The 19,636-nt window shown below is 52.4% G+C and overlaps 1 protein-coding gene and 1 long non-coding RNA gene across 9 annotated transcripts in view; one reads left to right on the forward strand and one right to left on the reverse strand.

The window, feature by feature from the left end:
• The window catches only part of CROCC (ciliary rootlet coiled-coil, rootletin), a 144,995-nt gene that overhangs the window by 55,561 nt on the left and 69,798 nt on the right, over positions 1–19,636 (forward strand). For 6 of the 7 annotated variants that reach the window (XM_085847735.1, XM_085847730.1, XM_085847733.1 and 3 more), the window contains 5 exons: positions 1,855–1,951; positions 4,280–4,384; positions 4,926–5,192; positions 5,313–5,491; positions 5,591–5,710. In XM_085847735.1, the coding sequence (XP_085703861.1) occupies positions 1,855–1,951; positions 4,280–4,384; positions 4,926–5,192; positions 5,313–5,491; positions 5,591–5,710 (768 nt within the window). Of the gene's footprint in view, positions 1–1,853; positions 1,952–3,898; positions 3,946–4,279; positions 4,385–4,925; positions 5,193–5,312; positions 5,492–5,590; positions 5,711–19,636 lie in introns of those variants that run through there. The other variant, XM_085847736.1, reaches the window with a different exon arrangement.
• The window catches only part of LOC147016310 (uncharacterized), an 84,662-nt gene continuing 69,007 nt past the window's right edge, over positions 3,982–19,636 (reverse strand). Inside the window, exons 4-6 of one of the 2 annotated variants that reach the window (XR_015049644.1) lie at positions 5,621–5,765; positions 5,283–5,483; positions 3,982–5,180 (exon numbers count right to left, since the gene is read on the reverse strand). This is a non-coding gene — a long non-coding RNA (uncharacterized LOC147016310). Of the gene's footprint in view, positions 5,181–5,282; positions 5,766–19,636 lie in introns of both variants that reach the window. The other variant, XR_015049643.1, reaches the window with a different exon arrangement.

Consider the following 19,636-nt stretch of genomic DNA (forward strand, 5'->3'; position numbering starts at 1 on the left):
TACGATACATCAACATGTGAAACTCATGATGTTTGGTTCCAAAATGCCACAGATAGCCGAACTTCCGAGCTATCATCATGTGATAGCACGCATAGTTTGTAACCCAGCACAACCGGCATGGTATTTCAGAACTTGTAAAAGTTGCCCATCAATTGAAGACTTCAAAACCAAGATACTGAGTGCTTATGAACAAGAGGATATTGATGAAATTCAGTTTAAACGGTGGACATCCACCGACAGATCTGAACTGAGCCCCATGGTCCTGCCTTTGGAAGAATTCATTTATCAATTCTGTGAACGTGCGGTGAAATTAGTGAGACACGACTTCATTGCCAAGGCCCAATACCAGTTTCTGAAAAATAATAAAGACGAAATCGTGAAGGAGAATTTGTCATTATTGGAGACTTCTCGGAGAACTATTCGTTTTTCGTACAGGATGCGGCACAAGGATTCCATTGGAACTGCTCTCAAGCGACAATTCACCCCTGGGTTTACTATCTCAAATCGGACGATGACAAATTAAACCACGATTCGTTCACGATTATATCAGAGTGTAATACTCACGACGTTGTCTCAGTCCACCTCTTCCAAAGAATGCTCATTGAACACTTGAAATCTAGCTTTGGAAATGTAAAGAAACTTTACTATTTCTCAGATGGCTGCGCTGGCCAATATAAGAATTGCAAAGCCTTCATAATTTATTTTTTTGCAATTCTGCACTGCACCTAATTATTCTGCACCGCTTTCAAATTTTTTTTTTTTGACGGAAGGACGTACCAAATCGTGAAGCAGCTACACCGCTTAAAATTATCTCACTCCTCTCTGCACATACATGATCAGGATAAATTCAGAGCCAAAGTTCTGTTGAACTAAAGGTTTTTTTCCAATTCATGTTCAAAATATAACTATAACTGTATATCTAAAAATAATGATGTTTCTCACATTCAATTGAAATTCAGTAGTTCCTTGATCATAAACTGACGTTTGTTGACAGGACAGACAAGTTAACCAATTGCTTCTCCCCGCTTTTCGCTTCGCATGCACGGCGTAATAATAATAGTAAGATGGGGGCTTGCAGGATGGTCTAGAGGTACGCACACACGCCTCTACGCTGTCTTGCCCGTGTTTGACTCTCTCTGCCAAGCTATAAACTATCATCCTGGTGTTTCACAGGCATGGTGATTCATCGGTGCATTTCACAGGTAGGGTGTGCGCCGTTCTTCGGATGTACATTAAACTGGGCATCCCTTCTGCTGGCATTGGTTGGCGGATGTTAAAGATCCCACGGTGTCCTTCGCGTGGAGTGGGCGAGCTATTGCCGGCACCGCGGCCAATTTCCAAATTTCTGCCCCAACCTTCGTTGAACGTCACGCCAGGCTAGCCAGTTCGTGAAAGACTCGGGCCAAGCTTACCCCGGCCAACCCCACAAGAATGTGGTAATAATTGTGGCCATTAATGAAAAATAATTATTAGAATAAGAACATTAACACACCGCCATCCGAATGGTGTGCATGTGCACATAGACATGCAGTCCATGGGATTTTTAACATTAATCTCCAACATGTTTCAAAACGATCAATCCTCTTCTTCCCTGTCCCCAAGGCCATTCCCATCGGGAGCGGGTGTTTCTCATTTTAAAAAAACTGAAAATCGAAAATTACCATCTTCCAGTCTTTTGTTGCAAATGCTTTATTTAATTCCCTTTTTGCCTGGGAGGGGCAGTATGTCTGGCACTGGCATATTACATTGTACTGGGAGGGGAAAGCACCTGCCATATTGCGTACATAATAAATAGATGGCCCCAAAGTGAAATGAGAGCGTTGTGGATAATTTTTTTTCTCGGGCTGCTTTTAGGGTGGTGGATTTGTCTGGTACGGTGGAGAGCCTGCAGGCACAGCTGGGTGAAAAAGAAAAGCTCATAAGTTCACTGGGAAACACACTGGAAAGCATGGTAAGATAAACTTGGAAATCATGGTAAAGTTTAATTGGAAATCATGGTAAAGCATGGTAAAATGACAGTTGCTCAGCAAAGTTATGACCATGTTTTGAGTATTCGGTGCATTTTTAGAAGTGATGCCTGAAGCTCCATGATCATAGTGGTTCCATATACGATGTTATCAACAAGTTTTCACCCTCCCCCTCCCAACCTGAAGGCATCAATCCCTCCCAATTTTAAGCCTTAAATCCCCCTTCCCCCACACCACAACACCCCAACTCCCTCCCCCCACCAAAAGTCTGCAACCCACCCCTCCCAAATCCTCAACCTGCTCTCCCAACTCTGTCCCATATTTTCTCTCCCCAACCCCAAGTCCTCACCCTCCCCCTCCCAACCCTGAGGCGTCAATCCCCTCTCCACTCTAAGCCTTCAAACCCCCTTCCCCACCCATCACGGTCACCTGTCCAACTCGCAATCCCGTGAGATAAGTGGAAAACATATAGGATCATGAGCAGGTCACGGCCCATCACGGTCGCCTGTCCAACTTACAATCCCGCAAGACAAGCGGAAAGGACATGTGACAGTAAACAACCCAAAAACAATTATCTTCTTCCTGATGCATATAAACACATCGTTAAAAGGACATAATGACCTCAGTCAAAGACCTTTTATAATGGCCTGGGTTTAAGCCCTGCTTGAGAGAATGCCACATCGTTATTTGGTTGCGGTATATGTTAACGGACTGCTGCCTCCATTGCTGAGGCCGATTTTCAACTGTCACTTTGTCGGAAAAACTATTGGGAGGACTTGGCGATCATGAATATGAAAGCTCCAAAGATGTCTGACTTCACATAGCAGGAAGCACGAACATGGTGACCGTATGATTTATTTTATTTTATTTTTTTTCCAATGAGAAATTGTGGATGGAGTTGGTTGAACTGTTAGATGGACACACAAAAAAGCATATTATCATTAAGATGGGATGATTCATTTGGACCACTATCTTGCCTTGCACGTGCCCGTGTGACGGTCCGTGCAGGATGGGGCGAAGGCGAGAGTCGTCCTCGACCTTCTGCATGAGATTATAGAATATCGCGTTATTTCCCCAAAGTTTCCGGACGAGCATCGGTGCGGAATGACACGGCCCGCTTGTAGTCCCGAATTGTGATTATTTTCGAAGGGTACGTACCTTAACGAGTCACATCCTGACACAAAAGCCATGGACTCTCTTGTGGAGCTGCGAGTTACAGTCGTGGAATTCCGCGACCCATTCGACGAGGATTTGTATCGCAGAGCCGTGAATGTTTTCATCCGTCATTGGACAACGTTGCAAAATGGTCGTCGCATTGAACATTTTGTTCATGCCAAATAAATATGCAAACAATATTGTTCGTATTTGAGGAATACGTTGTTGCATTACACACGTTAACACTTTTCTGTCCCGATTGTATACCTGGCATTATTTTGTGGGCCAACCTGCAGTGTATCTCGTATTCTCGCAGTGTGCACATGACTGACATTATTCTAAATTTACACCTCCACTTTATATCCATTTTCTGGACAAATTGAATCGATGGATGGTATCTCACCATCCCGTTCGGCGCCACCACCATTCTCTAACCATATCGTCCATGAAAACCCAGCAGCCTTTCTCCTTGAACTAACGTGTCATTTCCCATCCCTACTCCCGATCTTTTCTACTCCCATTAATCCAATGTAACCCAACCCTATTACTTGCAGTTCACTGTTGCCTCCCCTCATCTATCTCTCTCTTTTCTTGCTCATTCCTTCCTTTGCTTATTGTGTCCACTGACTGGCCTCCTGCCCTCCTGCCAGTATATTGCCTTGGTAACCTCTGTCACCTCACTCTCTTCCATAAGGTGAGATTTTATATTAAAAAGGTGTCCTGTGAACTAAGCAGAATTTTCTTTTGATCGTCTGACTCGTGCGCCGGTCTCGCAGTGAACTCCTGCGTGGTGTGAATGCACTGAACAATGAACATACGACAGGTTTGATGGGCAAGAGAAGGGCTCTATAATGCATGGTTTGCTTTGCTGTGCGTGCTTTGTTTTTCTGGTTTATTATGGGTTGGCTGAAGGTACCAACGACATTGATCAGGGTGTGTGATTTGTGTGTGTTTCCCTTGTTTTCCTGGAAGTCGGAAACCTCGTGTGAAGCGGTGTCATAGATTTAGATGAGAGCACCATGTGGCTGTACTTTCACTAATTATTTTTGTTTTGCATTTCCTGCCGTGGATATGGAGTGCTGAAGTAGATACAATCTATGACTGATGTGAGTACGGTAGGTAGATAGCCATAAATGGCAGGCCATCATGTCCGACAGGAAAAGCGTTGGGCAGAAGTTGAGGCCGAGCACGGAGCAACAGAGACAGAGTTTCTGAGGGCTGAGACTGAGGCACTGCATCAGGCACTGAGGGGCATTGCTCAGGTGAGCATGCTTTCTGTTTGCATCTTCTTCGTGTGTGTTCGTTGTGTGGGTGTGGAAGTGCACAGGGAGTTCGTGAGGGTTCAACGTGTGCGCGTGCATGCAAGTTGGTGTCTGTGGATGCTATCTCTACATGTGGTTGGGTTTCAGGAGATGGAACATGAAGATCAAAGTGTGTGTGTGTGTGTGTGTGTGTGTGTGTGTGTGTGTGTGTGTGTGTGTGTGTGTGTGTGTGTGTGTGTGTGTGTGTGTGTGTGTGTGTCACAAGTTTCATGGAGAGTGCATTGGTATGCTTCTTGTGCACAGTGAGTGATTGAGTGTGTATGTTGTGCATGGGAAGCATGTGAGTGGGCCACTTGTGCACGAGGATGCATTTATGTTTCTTATGTGTGGAGAGTGCATGAGTGCGCCTCTTCAGCAGGCAGAGTGCTTGAATTCGCCTTTATTACTCATTAGAAAATCATAACTCGGGCAAAATAAACTTACTATAACGAAATAAATATGTACTTTGTGACATTTTGTATTGATGTGGATGTGCTGGCAGGTTGTTGTATCAGATGTTGACAGTGCTGTCATCATGAGCTCTCCTGAACGAAGCACTGACACAGAACTGGATTCTGCACTCTTTGCTCCTCTCGCTGCCTCGTCCCAACCTCTCTCGCCTTCACCACTGGCCTCGTTGCAACACCACCGTCGCCACGCGACCACTCCACGTGCACGCTCTCCTCTACACAGTGTCTCTCCTATACGGGGCGAGTCCACGGTCTCGGCTGTCTATGCCGCACTCCATCGGAGGCAACTGCAGGTTCAGGTACACACACACACACTCATTTGCTTGAGACCTGCCATCCTGCTATCCTTCTCCTAAGATGCTTGAGTTTTTGCTTCAAGACTATGCTACCTTTTCGCTAACTGAACCGTTATCTGCTAGGAGATGCGGGTACGACTCTCAGTGTGCGAGGAGCAGTCCAACATGCTGCAGAGTCGTGTGGCAGAGCTGGAAGAACAGTGTCAGGGGTCAGAAGAAGCGTTGGCGACCGCTCGGCATGACACGGATGAGGCACAGACGATGCTTGCTGACACACATAGTGGCATTGAGGTGCTGAACAGGTGAGAGTTGAATGTTTGTTTCTCAGGTTAATCCAATGGAGACAGGTAAGAGAGATCAAATGAAAAACCGAATAACTTATAATTTGTGACATGATACAGGGAAAAGGCAAAGTTGTGTTTGGAGAATACCGAGCTGCAGCGTCTGCTGGACTGCATCAAAGATGACCTCGCAGGTGTCCAGGATGAGCGTGAGCGTCTAACCCACGAGTTGGAGCAAGGGTGAGAGTTCAGAGGAAAGAGGTTGAATCACTTTGTCACTCATGGTAGAAGAGACCTGTGGAAATAAGGAGAATAATAATAATAAGAAACTAGAGCGGCGGCTTTTTACTGCGAGCAGTTATCCGGCTATCGAACAACATCCGTGCCAATGATGAGGCCATCCCAAGCTTCCCATTGCAATGACCATGTTGCCCGTTTAAATAACTATGCCATCCCACATCGCCTGTTGCGATGATGATGCCATCCAATTTCATCGTTTTTGTCAAACTATATTTCTCATGGTAAGTCTGTCCCAAGGACTGCCACTTACGACTGTGAGCAGTGATTTCTATGTGGGTGCTTACTGCAATGCAAGCCACGAGGAATAAAGTTTGATAAGTATGATGTCATTGTTCATGCAGGTTAGCAGCCTATTCGATGATATGCCTAAAGTTTCGCATTGATTAGTTCAGCGGTTTGACAGAAGATGATTTTTTAAAGGTTTTAACTTCGATCTAATATAAGTGCCCAACCACATGACCTATGACATTCTAGTTATTAAACTTTACTCATCATGGTTAGTAAAATATATATATATATATATTGTTGCGGATTCGCGCCCGCCGGCGTGCGAGCAGCCACGTAACTCGAATCGCGGCACGTCGCCCACCGGACGGACAATCCCGTCGTGACCCTCTCGGACTAACGCCGGGAACTAGTCACGGGTGGACCTTTCGGCCTCACCACGATCGTGCCAATCGGCCCCCGCATGGGATAGGGTTGCTCGCCAAATTCGACCTACCTAAGTACCCACACGGGTAGACCGGGCGATCGCACCTCGCCGCAGGTCGACTTCGGACACGGGCCACTTTAAGCGACCCGTTCCGTACTATCGGGATAACCGAGCGGTGTTATCGTCGGCCTCGACGGTTCGATTAATTATCGGGCGTATTAGCCCACGACCAACCCTTTACGTGAAGTAAGATGGAGATTCAATAAAGGAAAAGACGAAGCGAAACGGGAAAACAGTTCAACATGAAGCACATTTATTTTGCGATGGCACACGGATAGCACACATATACAATCACACCAAAAGCAAATGTAAAAGAAGAAGAAACACAATAATACACAAAAAGCAAATATAAAAGAGAAACACAATGCAGATCTATTACCGACTACGCGAGCACACGGCAACACTTATACAGTTTTACTTCACAGACGGCGCCGACAACACATATACCCAAAGCAAAAGAAAAAGAACCACCCTCCAGGATGAGGGGGGTAGGCGGGCCTGGGGCCAAGACCGCGTCGGGCCTACCCGTCTGGTGATGAGCCGCGAAATGGCGCTGGCGCCCCGACTCCGCGGGCCTCGCTGGGACTGCCTGGTATGGGGTGGGAACGGGGCCCCCTTTCTCGCACTATCTCAGCGCGGGGGGAAACAGGAGGGGGTTGTTGATGCTCGGGGGGGGGGGGAGGATATCTCCCTGTCTCGGGTCCCGCGACGAGCGTCTCCACCACGACCTCGGTAGCGCCGCCGGCCTCTCCCTCCGCAGCTCCCCGACTCCGACACGAGCACCCCCTCGACCGCCTTCGCCCTACTTCGCTCGGTGCGCGCCCTACACGAGTCCAGCATCGGTCCCCACAAGTGGCGCGAGATGACGGTGATGCGATGGTGGCGAGTTGTGACGGTAAAGGTCGTGGCGGTTGTGGTGAAGCGGCGTTGTGGTTGGTGGTTGTTGTTGTGATGGCTGTTGAGACGTGGTTGGTGGTGGTAATAATGGCGGCTGGTCCAAAATAAAGATAGTAAAAGAAAAACGGCTATCCTGAAGAGTCGCAGCCCTCATGAATGACATTTATTCCCTCTAGACAACGGGTTTGGGCCTAACTACACATATACTTACCGAGATATCTCACCTAAGGGACCTGAATGGTGGTTTGCGAATTTGGTCAACCACAACACTACCCCCTCCCCTTTTTACAGACTCGTCCCGAGTCGTCAAATTCTCGTGTGCCATCATGTGTAGTTTTCCCCTAGTACATTTTACCTACGGATCCCTGAGTGCGACATTCATGGTATTCGTGTCCCCAAAATAAATAACCTAAGGGCTGAGTAACTACCTAAACAAACTCACTCACACGGACGACTTAAATAAAATTGCCGGCGCTAAGACAAACATGCCGGGGGCGCACTCATATTTACAGTACATCTTAACTTACAAATTTTACACTAAACCATGGCCCAGGATCAATGAACTCTGCAAAAAGAAAGCAGTTAGCAGGGAGCCAGGCTGCCCGCATGCAGTCTCTGACTCAAATAATGCAGGTGACAGGGAACGTGGCCGGCTGCTCACACGCAGTCCACGGCCTTCCCTTTTGAACTGAACGCAGTGAACCACAACGGTGCATGGGCTGCACAAACGTAGTCTCCGTGCCAGCTCAAGTGGCACACGCAATGAACACAACGAATGGATGGATGAACACAAACACTGTGCACAGGCCGCCACTGCAGGCCCGTGTTGTAGCTGCCAACGGGGCAGTTCTCGCAGCTTGCAAACTGTTGCCTTGCGGATCCTGGCGCACATGGAAATGAACAGGGGGGGGCAAAGCAAAAATTGAACGGGGCTGGTGAACATGGCAGTGGGCATGGCATGGCAAAGGCAGCAGGCAAACACAGCCCGCAGAAGAAGGCCGCTGCAGGCAAACACAGCCGGCAGATGAACTGGCCGGCACAGGCCTTGAAGTACCACAGCTGCAGATGATCCGGCCGGCACAGGCCTTGCAGCAACGCAACAGCTGCCGATGAAGTGGGCCGGCCTCTGCCTTGCAGCAACGCAGCCAGCAGATGAAGCTGGCCAGCCTTTGCCGTTCAGTGGAGGTTGGTGGAGGGAGTGCGGTGGTGCTGGCCACTTGGAAGGCGGGCTCGGACCTTCCTACCTGTCTCCCTCCCACCTATCGCCTTTGCCTGTCACTGTACATACCCACTCTCTTAATTTGTCAAACCCCAATTTAGCCCCAACTTATTTATTTTTTTATTTTTTTATTTTTACTTCCCCACTATAAATCGTCCCCTAACCCCCTTTATCGTCTCTGTTCGGCTAACCTATCCTGTCACCTAGCCTACTCCCAACCCCTACGTTCCCTTCCCGGAGGGGAACAAGGGAGAGCTAGCGTCTTGTGCCGAGGCCCAATTCAAGCCTCAGAATGGCCTCCCCAGAGTTCAGCGATCTAACCCAAAGTGGGTCCAGCGGCCCACAACGAGAGCGAGGGGATGGATGGTGCGGAGGGGTACACTTCCTATCTACCCTAACCATTTAACTGTTAAACTACCCCGGGGCTTTCAACAAGCGCCTCTCGCTTAAACTATTGGTTCTAACAACCCAGATTCCCGTCGCCGGTGTTGGTGTCCTCACAATTTCGGGCCTCGCCCCCCAATTTTCTCTCCGTGCCCTCACACGGTCTCATGGCTGGGACACGTGGCTCCCTTTGGCAGGCACGACCCTCTGCCAATTCTCCGACGATGGCACCCCCGGGCACTACACTGCCTCCGAGCCTACCAGCTCCCTAACACCGGGGAGTGCCCCCCATGGCACCTCCCCTGAAACGCACACGTGGCAGGCTGGCTTCCCAGGCCCCTTTCCGAGGGTCACCCGTGCCCACAACACTGCCCACGCGGCTAATGGCGCCCCGGGCCCCCGCACCAAGCAGGCGCACCCGTGCCCACTACGCTATCCCGGCCCCCCATGGGCCCTTGGCCTACCACGGCCGACTAGCCTGGTGCCCGGGGTACCCACTCAGCGATACTCACCTTTCGCAGCCACGCTCCCAAGCCCGTCAACAGGGCTCCTGCACCCCTCCAAATGGGTTTCGAGCCTACACTCCCACCAACAACAAAACGACCTCCATTTTGTAAATTTGACTAACCCCCTAACTCACTTTATACTGAACCCGGGGTCCCTTAGGCGGGAGTCACTCCTCCCCCCAATCACTCATCGCACCATGCATTCCCCATTCGCTCCACTCACACAGACCCCGCTGGCCTCACTCACTCAACAAGCGCACATACTCACCTCACAACCCACAACTCTTCAACACACACACCGCTGAACTCTGCCATCCTTCTAACTACATCCCTTAACTAACTCGTGCTCCCACGTCGTCCCTTACACTATAGCACGTTCCTTTTAACACTACGTAGCTAAACTACGTCCCCTCTACACACTCACAAGTCTGTCACTGTCTCCAAAATCTCTAAAATAACTTTCCCAACCTAAAGCTCACTAAATCCCTCAACCTAATCCATTCCATGGACTCCATGAGGACTTACCCCTGCCCCATGAAGTCGGTCTAACTAAGCTAACCCTTCCCCCTAACTAGTTTCCATCCTGTGCCCTGGTCAAGGGGGTCTTCCACCCCTTGCCCAGGAATCCTGTGCACCTGAAAGTGAGGCTTACTTTTTTTATTTTTTATTTTTTTCCATGCGCATCACCAGCGCGGCAACTCACAGCTCGCGCACTTTACACCTGCCCGTGACGCCATGCAGCTGCACGTGTTCCTCGTCCCTCCTTGGACGGCACCATCCGGCAGGGATACCCCTCCTGCCCGATTCCAACCCCACGTGCAGCCATGACGTCACCGTGCGCATCAAAAAAACACAAGCCCCACGTCTCGAGGGGTTCCCCACGCGAACACATGTGCTTTGCCCGTTGGAGCTTAACACACACGATCGCGTGGAGAACCCGTCCGGTCCAAATCCGTAATCCTGCCTAAACTTTGTCCGTCCGCGGGATCGGCAAATCCACCGCGTGCGTTTCCGGACCGGGACTTCACTCTCGCAAGTGAGCACGTGGCGGTCTCGTGCGTTGCACAGCACGGACCTCGTGCTCACTGCTGGGTGAACCCGGCACGGTCCCCGAAACAACTACAGCCGCTACTCGGCTTTCTTTCCTCTCATGTCGCCGTCGTCGCCATTCAACACAAGCACTCCCGCGTGTCACGACGCTCACACTCCACACCATTTCATTCACACCGGGAGACGCGGCTGCGTGCTCCCGCATGCCAACCGACATCTCCCTCACATACCGCTCTCTCACACACACGGTCTCCCTTGCATTCGGCCGTTCACTCACGCATGCTATTACTCTCACACAAACCACACCACTCACACACGCGGGGGCACTCACCCGCGGTGCCTCATCCACACACCGTCCCTCACTCACACACGCGGGGGCACTCACCCGCGGTGCCTCATCCACACACCGTCCCTCACTCACACACGCGGGGGCACTCACCCGCGGTGCCTCATCCACACTCCGTGCCTCACTCACACACGCGGGGGCACCCAACCGCGGTGTTTCATCCATACTCCGTGCCTCTTCCACACACGGTGCCTCATCCACACACGGCGTGCTGGGAAGCACGTACTCCGGCACAATCGCCACCACACCACTCACACACGGGGACGCACTCACGCCTTGCACCACACACACAGGGACAACCACACTGGGGATTCGTGTCCCCACAAGGGTCTCCGGGGCCTCTATACCCCCCAAGCTCTCCGTGTACCCGTTCGCAGCACTCGTCCCCTCAACCTCGCAAAGCACGACCGAACTCACCTGGTCGTGACTCGCCTCAAGGGGGCATACTCCCTCCCCTCGTTCCTGGAGGAGGCGATCCAGCTGCTCGCACCGGGTCCCTACACTCTCCGCGAGCTCAACCTCATCGTCCTCCACTACCTCCGTGTGTGTGTGCGTCACTTACCCCGTCTTCATCGTGCAGTCTTCCCTCTATCGTTCCTATCTCCCGTGTCTCTGCCAACTCTTCACCCTTTACCTCCCTTGTCTCCACTATTTTTATTTCCTTTGTCGTCACCTCGTGTCTCGTCTCACACGTTTTGGTCTCCCCATTTAATTTTTCCCTTTCGGTCACAGTCACGACGCTCGCCCAACACGTTCCCCGAATTATTTATTCACTCGCCTCCACCGCGGGCCTGTCAGCCGTTGCACCCCCACCCAGCTCGTTTGCTCCCACACGTGGAGTCGCCATTTTTATCTCCCTGGTCATGGCCTTCATGCCCGCCTGCAGGCATCGGCCCATGTTCTGCGTCTCACCCCGCAGCTTTTTAGTTTCTTCCTTCATGTTTGCTTCCACTCCGTTTATTTGCTTGTTCATTTCGTTTTTCATTTCATTTGTATTTGTATCCATCTTTTCGTTCATGCCTTTCATTTCGTTTTTCATTTCATTTGTATTTGTATCCATCTTTTCGTTCATGCCTTTCATTTCATTTGTATTTGTATCCATCTTTTCGTTCATTCCTTTCATTTCGTTTGTCATTGCCGCCAGCATGGCGCATAGCTGGGCCATGTCGGGTGCGCTTGAGTGAGCCGTTTCGGCAGGGGTTGGGGAAGGGTTTTGGTGGAGAGGGGGAGGGGAGGTGTCATACACCGCAGCCGCTGCCGCACCCATTTCGGGCTCTGGGTTCAGTTGGGTGAGTTCGTTTTCCTGTACTATTAACATTTCCTGCACGGGGATTTCATCCTGAGCCATGGATTCTACATTACTACACATATACATTTTTAATACCCCCGGCTCCCGCTCGCCTTGAGACGCCATCTTGCTTCTCTTAAAGGGTTAATTTAGCTCGCTCGTAATTTGGAGGGAATCGGGGGTCGCTCCTCTCACCCCTGGACCGATTCCCGTGAATTTAATTGGAGACAGGAGAGCCCGTTTTCCCGTTCTCCGTTACCAGTGCCGTGAGGAGGGCGATGGGTTTGTATCGCACGACCTGACACCAGTGTCGCGGATTTGCGCCCGCCGGCGTGCGAACGGCCACGTAACTCGAATCGCGGCACGTCGCCCACCGGACGGACAATCCAGTCGTGACCCTCTCGGACTAACGCCGGGAACCAGTCACGGGTGGACCTTTCGGTCTCACCGCGATCGAGCCAATCGGCCCCCGCGTGGGATAGGGTTGCTCGCCAAATTCGACCTACCTAAGTACCCACACGGAGGGTAGACCGGGCGATCGCACCTCGCCGCAGGTCGACTTCGGACACGGGCCACTTAAGCGACCCGTTCCGTACTATCGGGAAAACCGAGCGGTGTTATTCGTCGGCCTCGACGGTTCGATTAATTATCGGGCGTCTTAGCCCACGACCAACCCTTTACGTGAAGCAAGATGGGGATTCAATGAAAGAAATGACGAAGCGAAGCGGGAAAACAGTTCAACAATAAGCACATTTATTTCGCGATGAACGGAAAGCACACATATACAATTCCACCAAAAGCACATGGAAAAGAAAAAGACAAAAAGCAAATGCAACAATTCAGATCTATCCGACTACCGGCACACGGCAACACTTATACAATTTTACTTCACAGACGGCGCCGACAACACATATTCCCAAAGCAAAAGAAAAGAGAACCATCCTCCAGGATGAGGGGGGTAGGCGGGCCTGGGGCCGAGACCGTGTCGGGCCTACCCGTCTGACGATGAGACGCGAAGTGGCGGTGGTGCCTCAACTCCGCGGGCCTCGCGGACAGTGTCTGGTAGGGGGTGGGAAGGGGGCCCCCTTTTGTCGCACTATCTCAGCGCGGGGGGAAACAGGAGGGGGTTGCTGATGCTCGGGGAAAGGAGGATTTCACAAAATCTCGGGTCCCGCGACGAGCGTCTCCACCACGACCTCGGTCGCGCCGCCGGCCTTTCCCTCCGCAGTTCCCCGAATCCGACGCGAGCACCCCCTCAACCGCCTTCGCTGCCGCCGCCGCCTCTCCACAGCTCCGTCCTCTTCACTCCGACTCCGCGAACTCCCAACTGCGAACTCTTACTCAACTTCCAAAACTCAACTCCCTCCACTTCCAACTGCGAACTCTTCCTCCTGCGAACTCAACTGACTCGACTGACGAACGCGGCCCCTTATATCCCCCGTGGCCTCGCTCCTTCATCTTTGACCCTCTGCCTCCGACCTTTCACCTCTCTTGCTGGCTCCCCATTGGCCCGAGGAAAAGTGGGCGTGAATGCTTTTTGATCCATGAATTTGCATATAGCGACCGCCCCCCAACGCCCTGGAGGCGGGGCCAAACCGCCCCTCGCTCACCGATTGGACAGAACAAAAGTGGGCGTGAGTCATTTTTGATCCGTTTTTCTCGGAAAGTCCGCGATGCTTTTGAACACGCTGCTCGGTGCGCGCCCTACACGAGTCCAGCATCGGTGCCCACAAGTGGCGCGAGATGACGGTGATGCGATGGTGGCGAGTTGTGACGGTAAAGGTCGTGGTGGTTGTGGTGAAGCGGCGTTGTGGTTGGTGGTTGTTGTGATGGCTGTTGAGACGTGGTTGGTGGTGGTAATAATGGCGGCTGGTCCAAAATAAAGATAGTAAAAGAAAAACGGCTATCCTGAAGAGTCGCAGCCCTCATGAATGACATTTATTCGCTCTGGACAACGGGTTTGGGCCTAACTACACATATACTTACCGAGATATCTCACCTAAGGGACCTGAATGGTGGTTTGCGAATTTGGTCAACCAAACACTACCCCCTCCCCTTTTTACAGACTCGTCCCGAGTCGTCAAATTTTCGTGTGCCATCATGTGTAGTTTTCCCCTAGTACATTTTACCTACGGATCCCTGAGTGCGACATTCATGGTATTCGTGTCCCCAAAATAAATAACCTAAGGGCTGAGTAACTACCTAAACAAACTCACTCACACGGACGACTTAAATAAAATTGCCGGCGCTAAGACAAACATGTCGGGGGCGCACTCATATTTACAGTACATCTTAACTTACAAATTTTACACTAAACCATGGCCCAGGATCAATGAACTCTGCAAAAAGAATGCAGTAAGCAGGGAGCCAGGCTGCCCGCATGCAGTCTCTGACTCAAATAATGCAGGTGACAGGGAACGTGGCCGGCTGCTCACACGCAGTCCACGGCCTTCCCTTTTGAACTGAACGCAGTGAACCACAACGGTGCTTGGGCTGCACAAACGTAGTCTCCGTGCCAGCTCAAGTGGCACACGCAATGAACACAACGAATGGATGGATGAACACAAACACGGTGCACGGGCCGCCACTGCAGGCCCGTGTTGTAGCTGCCAACGGGGCAGTTCTCGCAGCTTGCAAACTGTTGCCTTGCGGATCCTGGCGCACATGGAAATGAACAGGGGGGGGCAAAGCAAAAATTGAACGGGGCTGGTGAACATGGCAGTGGGCATGGCATGGCAAAGGCAGCAGGCAAACACAGCCCGCAGAAGAAGGCCGCTGCAGGCAAACACAGCCGGCAGATGAACTGGCCGGCACAGGCCTTGAAGAAAAACAGCCAGCAGATGAAGTGGCCGGCACAGGCCTTGAAGTACCACAGCTGCAGATGATCCGGCCGGCACAGGCCTTGCAGCAATGCAACAGCTGCCGATGAAGTGGGCCGGCCTCTGCCTTGCAGCAACGCAGCCAGCAGATGAAGCTGGCCAGCCTTTGCCGTTCAGTGGAGGTTGGTGGAGGGAGTGCGGTGGTGCTGGCCACTTGGAAGGCGGGCTCGGACCTACCTACCTGTCTCTCTCCCACCTATCGCCTTTGCCTGTCACTGTACATACCCACTCCCTTAATTTGTCAAACCCCAATTTAGCCCCAACTTATTTATTTATTTATTTTTTTATTTTTACTTCCCCACTATAAATCGTCCCCTAACCCCCTTTATCGTCTCTTCGGCTAACCTATCCTGTCACCTAGCCTACTCCCAACCCCTACGTTCCCTTCCGGGAGGGGAACAAGGGAGAGCTAGCGTCTTGTGCCGAGGCCCAATTCAAGCCTCAGAATGGCCTCCCCAGAGTTCAGCGATCTAACCCAAAGTGGGTCCAGCGGCCCACAACGAGAGCGAGGGGATGGATGGTGCGGAGGGGTACACTTCCTATCTACCCTAACCATTTAACTGTTAAACTACCCCGGGGCTTTCAACAAGCGCCTCTCGCTTAAACTATTGGTTCTAACAACCCAGATTCCCGTCGCCTGTGTTGGTGTCCTCACAATTTCGGGCCTCGCCCCCCAATTTTCTCTCCGTGCCCTCACACGGTCTCATGGCTGGGACACGTGGCTCCCTTTGGCAGGCACGACCCTCTGCCAATTCTCCGACGATGGCACCCCCGGGCACTACACTGCCTCCGAGCCTACCAGCTCCCTAACACCGGGGAGTGCCCCCCATGGCACCTCCCCTGAAACGCACACGTGGCAGGCTGGCTTCCCAGGCCCCTTTCCGAGGGTCACCCGTGCCCACAACACTGCCCACGCGGCTAATGGCGCCCCGGGCCCCCGCACCAAGCAGGCGCACCCGTGCCCACTACGCTATCCCGGCCCCCCATGGGACCTTGGCCTACCACGGCCGACTAGCCTGGTGCCCGGGGTACCCACTCAGCGATACTCAGCTTTCGCAGCCACGCTCCCAAGCCCGTCAACAGGGCTCCTGCACCCCTCCAAATGGGTTTCGAGCCTCCACTCCCACCAACAACAAAACGACCTCCATTTTGTAAATTTGACGAACCCCCTAACTCACTTTATACTGACCCCGGGGTCCCTTGGGCGGGAGTCACTCCTCCCCCCAATCACTCATCGCACCATGCATTCCCCATTCACTCCACTCACACAGACCCGCTGGCCTCACTCACTCAACAAGCACACGTACTCACCTCACAACCCACAACTCTTCAACACACACACCGCTGAACTCTGCCATCCTTCTAACTACATCCCTTAACTAACTCGTGCTCCCACGTCGTCCCTTACACTATAGCACGTTCCTTTTAACACTACGTAGCTAAACTACGTCCCCTCTACACACTCACAAGTCTGTCACTGTCTCCAAAATCTCTAAAATAACTTTCCCAACCTAAAGCTCACTAAATCCCTCCACCTAATCCATTCCACGGACTCCATGAGGACTTACCCCTGCCCCATGAAGTCGGTCTAACTAAGCTAACCCTTCCCCCTAACTAGTTTCCATCCTGTGCCCTGGTCAAGGGGGTCTTCCACCCCTTGCCCAGGAATCCTGTGCACCCGAAAGTGAGGCTTACTGTTTTTTTTTTTTTGTTTTTTTTCCATGCGCATCACCAGCGCGGCAACTCACAGCTCGCGCACTTTACACCTGCCCGTGACGCCATGCAGCTGCATGTGTTCCTCGTCCCTCCTTGGACGGCACCATCTGGCAGGGATACCCCTCCTGCCGGATTCCAACCCCACGTGCAGCCATGACGTCACCGTGCGCATAAAAAAACACAAGCCCCACGTCTCGAGGGGTTCCCCACGCGAACACATGTGCTTTGCCCGTTGGAGCTTAACACACACGATCGCGTGGAGAACCCGTCCGGTCCAAATCCGTAATCCTGCCTAAACTTTGTCCGTCCGCGGGATCGGCAAATCCACCGCGTGCGTTTCCGGACCGGGACTTCACTCTCGCAAGCGAGCACGTGGCGGTCTCGTGCGTTGCACAGCACGGACCTCGTGCTCACTGCTGGGTGAACCCGGCACGGTCCCCGAAACAACTACAGCCGCTACTCGGCTTTCTTTCCTCTCATGTCGCCGTCGTCGCCATTCAACACATGCACTCCCGCATGTCACGACGCTCACACTCCACACCATTTCATTCACACCGGGAGACGCGGCTGCGTGCTCCCGCATGCCAACCGACATCTCCCTCACATACCGCTCTCTCACACACACGGTCTCCCTTGCATTCGGCCTTTCACTCACGCATGCTATTACCCTCACACAAACCACACCACTCACACACGCGGGGGCACTCACCCGCGGTGCCTCATCCACACACCGTCCCTCACTCACACACGCGGGGGCACTCACCCGCGGTGCCTCATCCACACTCCATGCCTCACTCACACACGCGGGGGCACCCAACCGCGGTGTTTCATCCATACTCCGTGCCTCTTCCACACACGGTGCCTCATCCACACACGGCGTGCTGGGAAGCACGTACTCCGGCACAATCGCCACCACACCACTCACACACGGGGTCGCTTCCACACACGGGGTCGCTTCCACACACGGGGACGCTTCCACACACGGGGACGCTTCCACACACGGGGACGCTTCCACACACGGGGACGCTTCCACACATGGGGACGCACTCACGCCTTGCACCACACACACAGGGACAACCACACTGGGGATTCGTGTCCCCACAAGGGTCTCCGGGGCCTCTATACCCCCCAAGCTCTCCGTGTACCCGTTCGCAGCACTCGTCCCCTCAACCTCGCAAAGCACGACCGAACTCACCTGGTCGTGACTCGCCTCAAGGGGGAATACTCCCTCCCCTCGTTCCTGGAGGAGGCTATCCAGCTGCTCGCACCGGGTCACTACACTCTCCGCGAGCTCAACCTCATCGTCCTCCACTACCTCCGTGTGTGTGTGCGTCACTTACCCCGTCTTCATCGTGCAGTCTTCCCTCTATCGTTCCTATCTCCCGTGTCTCTGCCAACTCTTCACCCTTTACCTCCCTTGTCTCCACTATTTTTATTTCCTTTGTCGTCACCTCGTGTCTCGTCTCACACGTTTTGGTCTCCCCATTTAATTTTTCCCTTTCGGTCACAGTCACGACCCTCGCCCAACACGTCCCCCGAATTATTTTTTCACCCGCCTCCACCGCGGGCCTGTCAGCCGTTGCACCCCCACCCAGCTCGTTTGCTCCCACACGTGGAGTCGCCATTTTGATCTCCCTGGTCACTGCCTTCATGCCCGCCTGCAGGCATCGGCCCATGTTCTGCGTCTCACCCCGCAGCTTTTTAGTTTCTTCCTTCATGTTTGCTTCCACTCCGTTTATTTGCTTGTTCATTTCGTTTTTCATTTCATTTGTATTTGATTCATCCTTTCGTTCATGCCTTTCATTTCGTTTTTCATTTCATTTGTATTTGTATCCAGCTTTTCGTTCATGCCTTTCATTTCATTTGTATTTGTATCCATCTTTTCGTTCATTCCTTTCATTTCGTTTGTCATTGCCGCCAGCATGGCGCATAGCTGGGCCATGTCGGGTGCGCTTGAGTGAGCCGTTTCGGCAGGGGTTGGGGAAGGGTTTTGGTGGAGAGGGGGAGGGGAGGTGTCATACACCGCGGCCGCTGCCGCACCCATTTCGGGCTCTGGGTTCAGTTGGGCGAGTTCGTTTTCCTGTACTATTAACATTTCCTGCACGGGGATTTCATCCTGAGCCATGGATTCTACATTACTACACATATACATTTTTAATACCCCCGGCTCCCGCTCGCCTTGAGACGCCATCTTGCTTCTCTTAAAGGGTTAATTTAGCTCGCTCGTAATTTGGAGGGAATCGGGGGTCGCTCCTCTCACCCCTGGACAGATTCCCGTGAATTTAATTGGAGACAGGAGAGCCCGTTTTCCCGTTCTCCGTTACCAGTGCCGTGAGGAGGGCGATGGGTTTGTATCGCACGACCTGACACCAGTGTCGCGGATTCGCGCCCGCCGGCGTGCGAACGGCCACGTAACTCGAATCGCGGCACGTCGCCCACCGGACGGACAATCCAGTCGTGACCCTCTCGGATTAACGCCGGGAACCAGTCACGGGTGGACCTTTCGGTCTCACCGCGATCGAGCCAATCGGCCCCCGCGTGGGATAGGGTTGCTCGCCAAATTCGACCTACCTAAGTACCCACACGGAGGGTAGACTGGGCGATCGCACCTCGCCGCAGGTCGACTTCGGACATGGGCCACTTAAGCGACCCGTTCCGTACTATCGGGATAACCGAGCGGTATTATTCGTCGGCCTCGACGGTTCGATTAATTATCGGGCGTCTTAGCCCACGACCAACCCTTTACGTGAAGCAAGATGGGGATTCAATGAAAGAAATGACGAAGCGAAGCGGGAAAACAGTTCAACAATAAGCACATTTATTTCGCGATGAACGGAAAGCACACATATACAATTCCACCAAAAGCACA

Source organism: Eptatretus burgeri, chromosome 11 (assembly GCF_056783735.1).
Source record: "Eptatretus burgeri isolate ZD-2024b chromosome 11, Ebu_testis_v1, whole genome shotgun sequence".
In the NCBI taxonomy this organism is placed as follows: domain Eukaryota; kingdom Metazoa; phylum Chordata; class Myxini; order Myxiniformes; family Myxinidae; genus Eptatretus; species Eptatretus burgeri.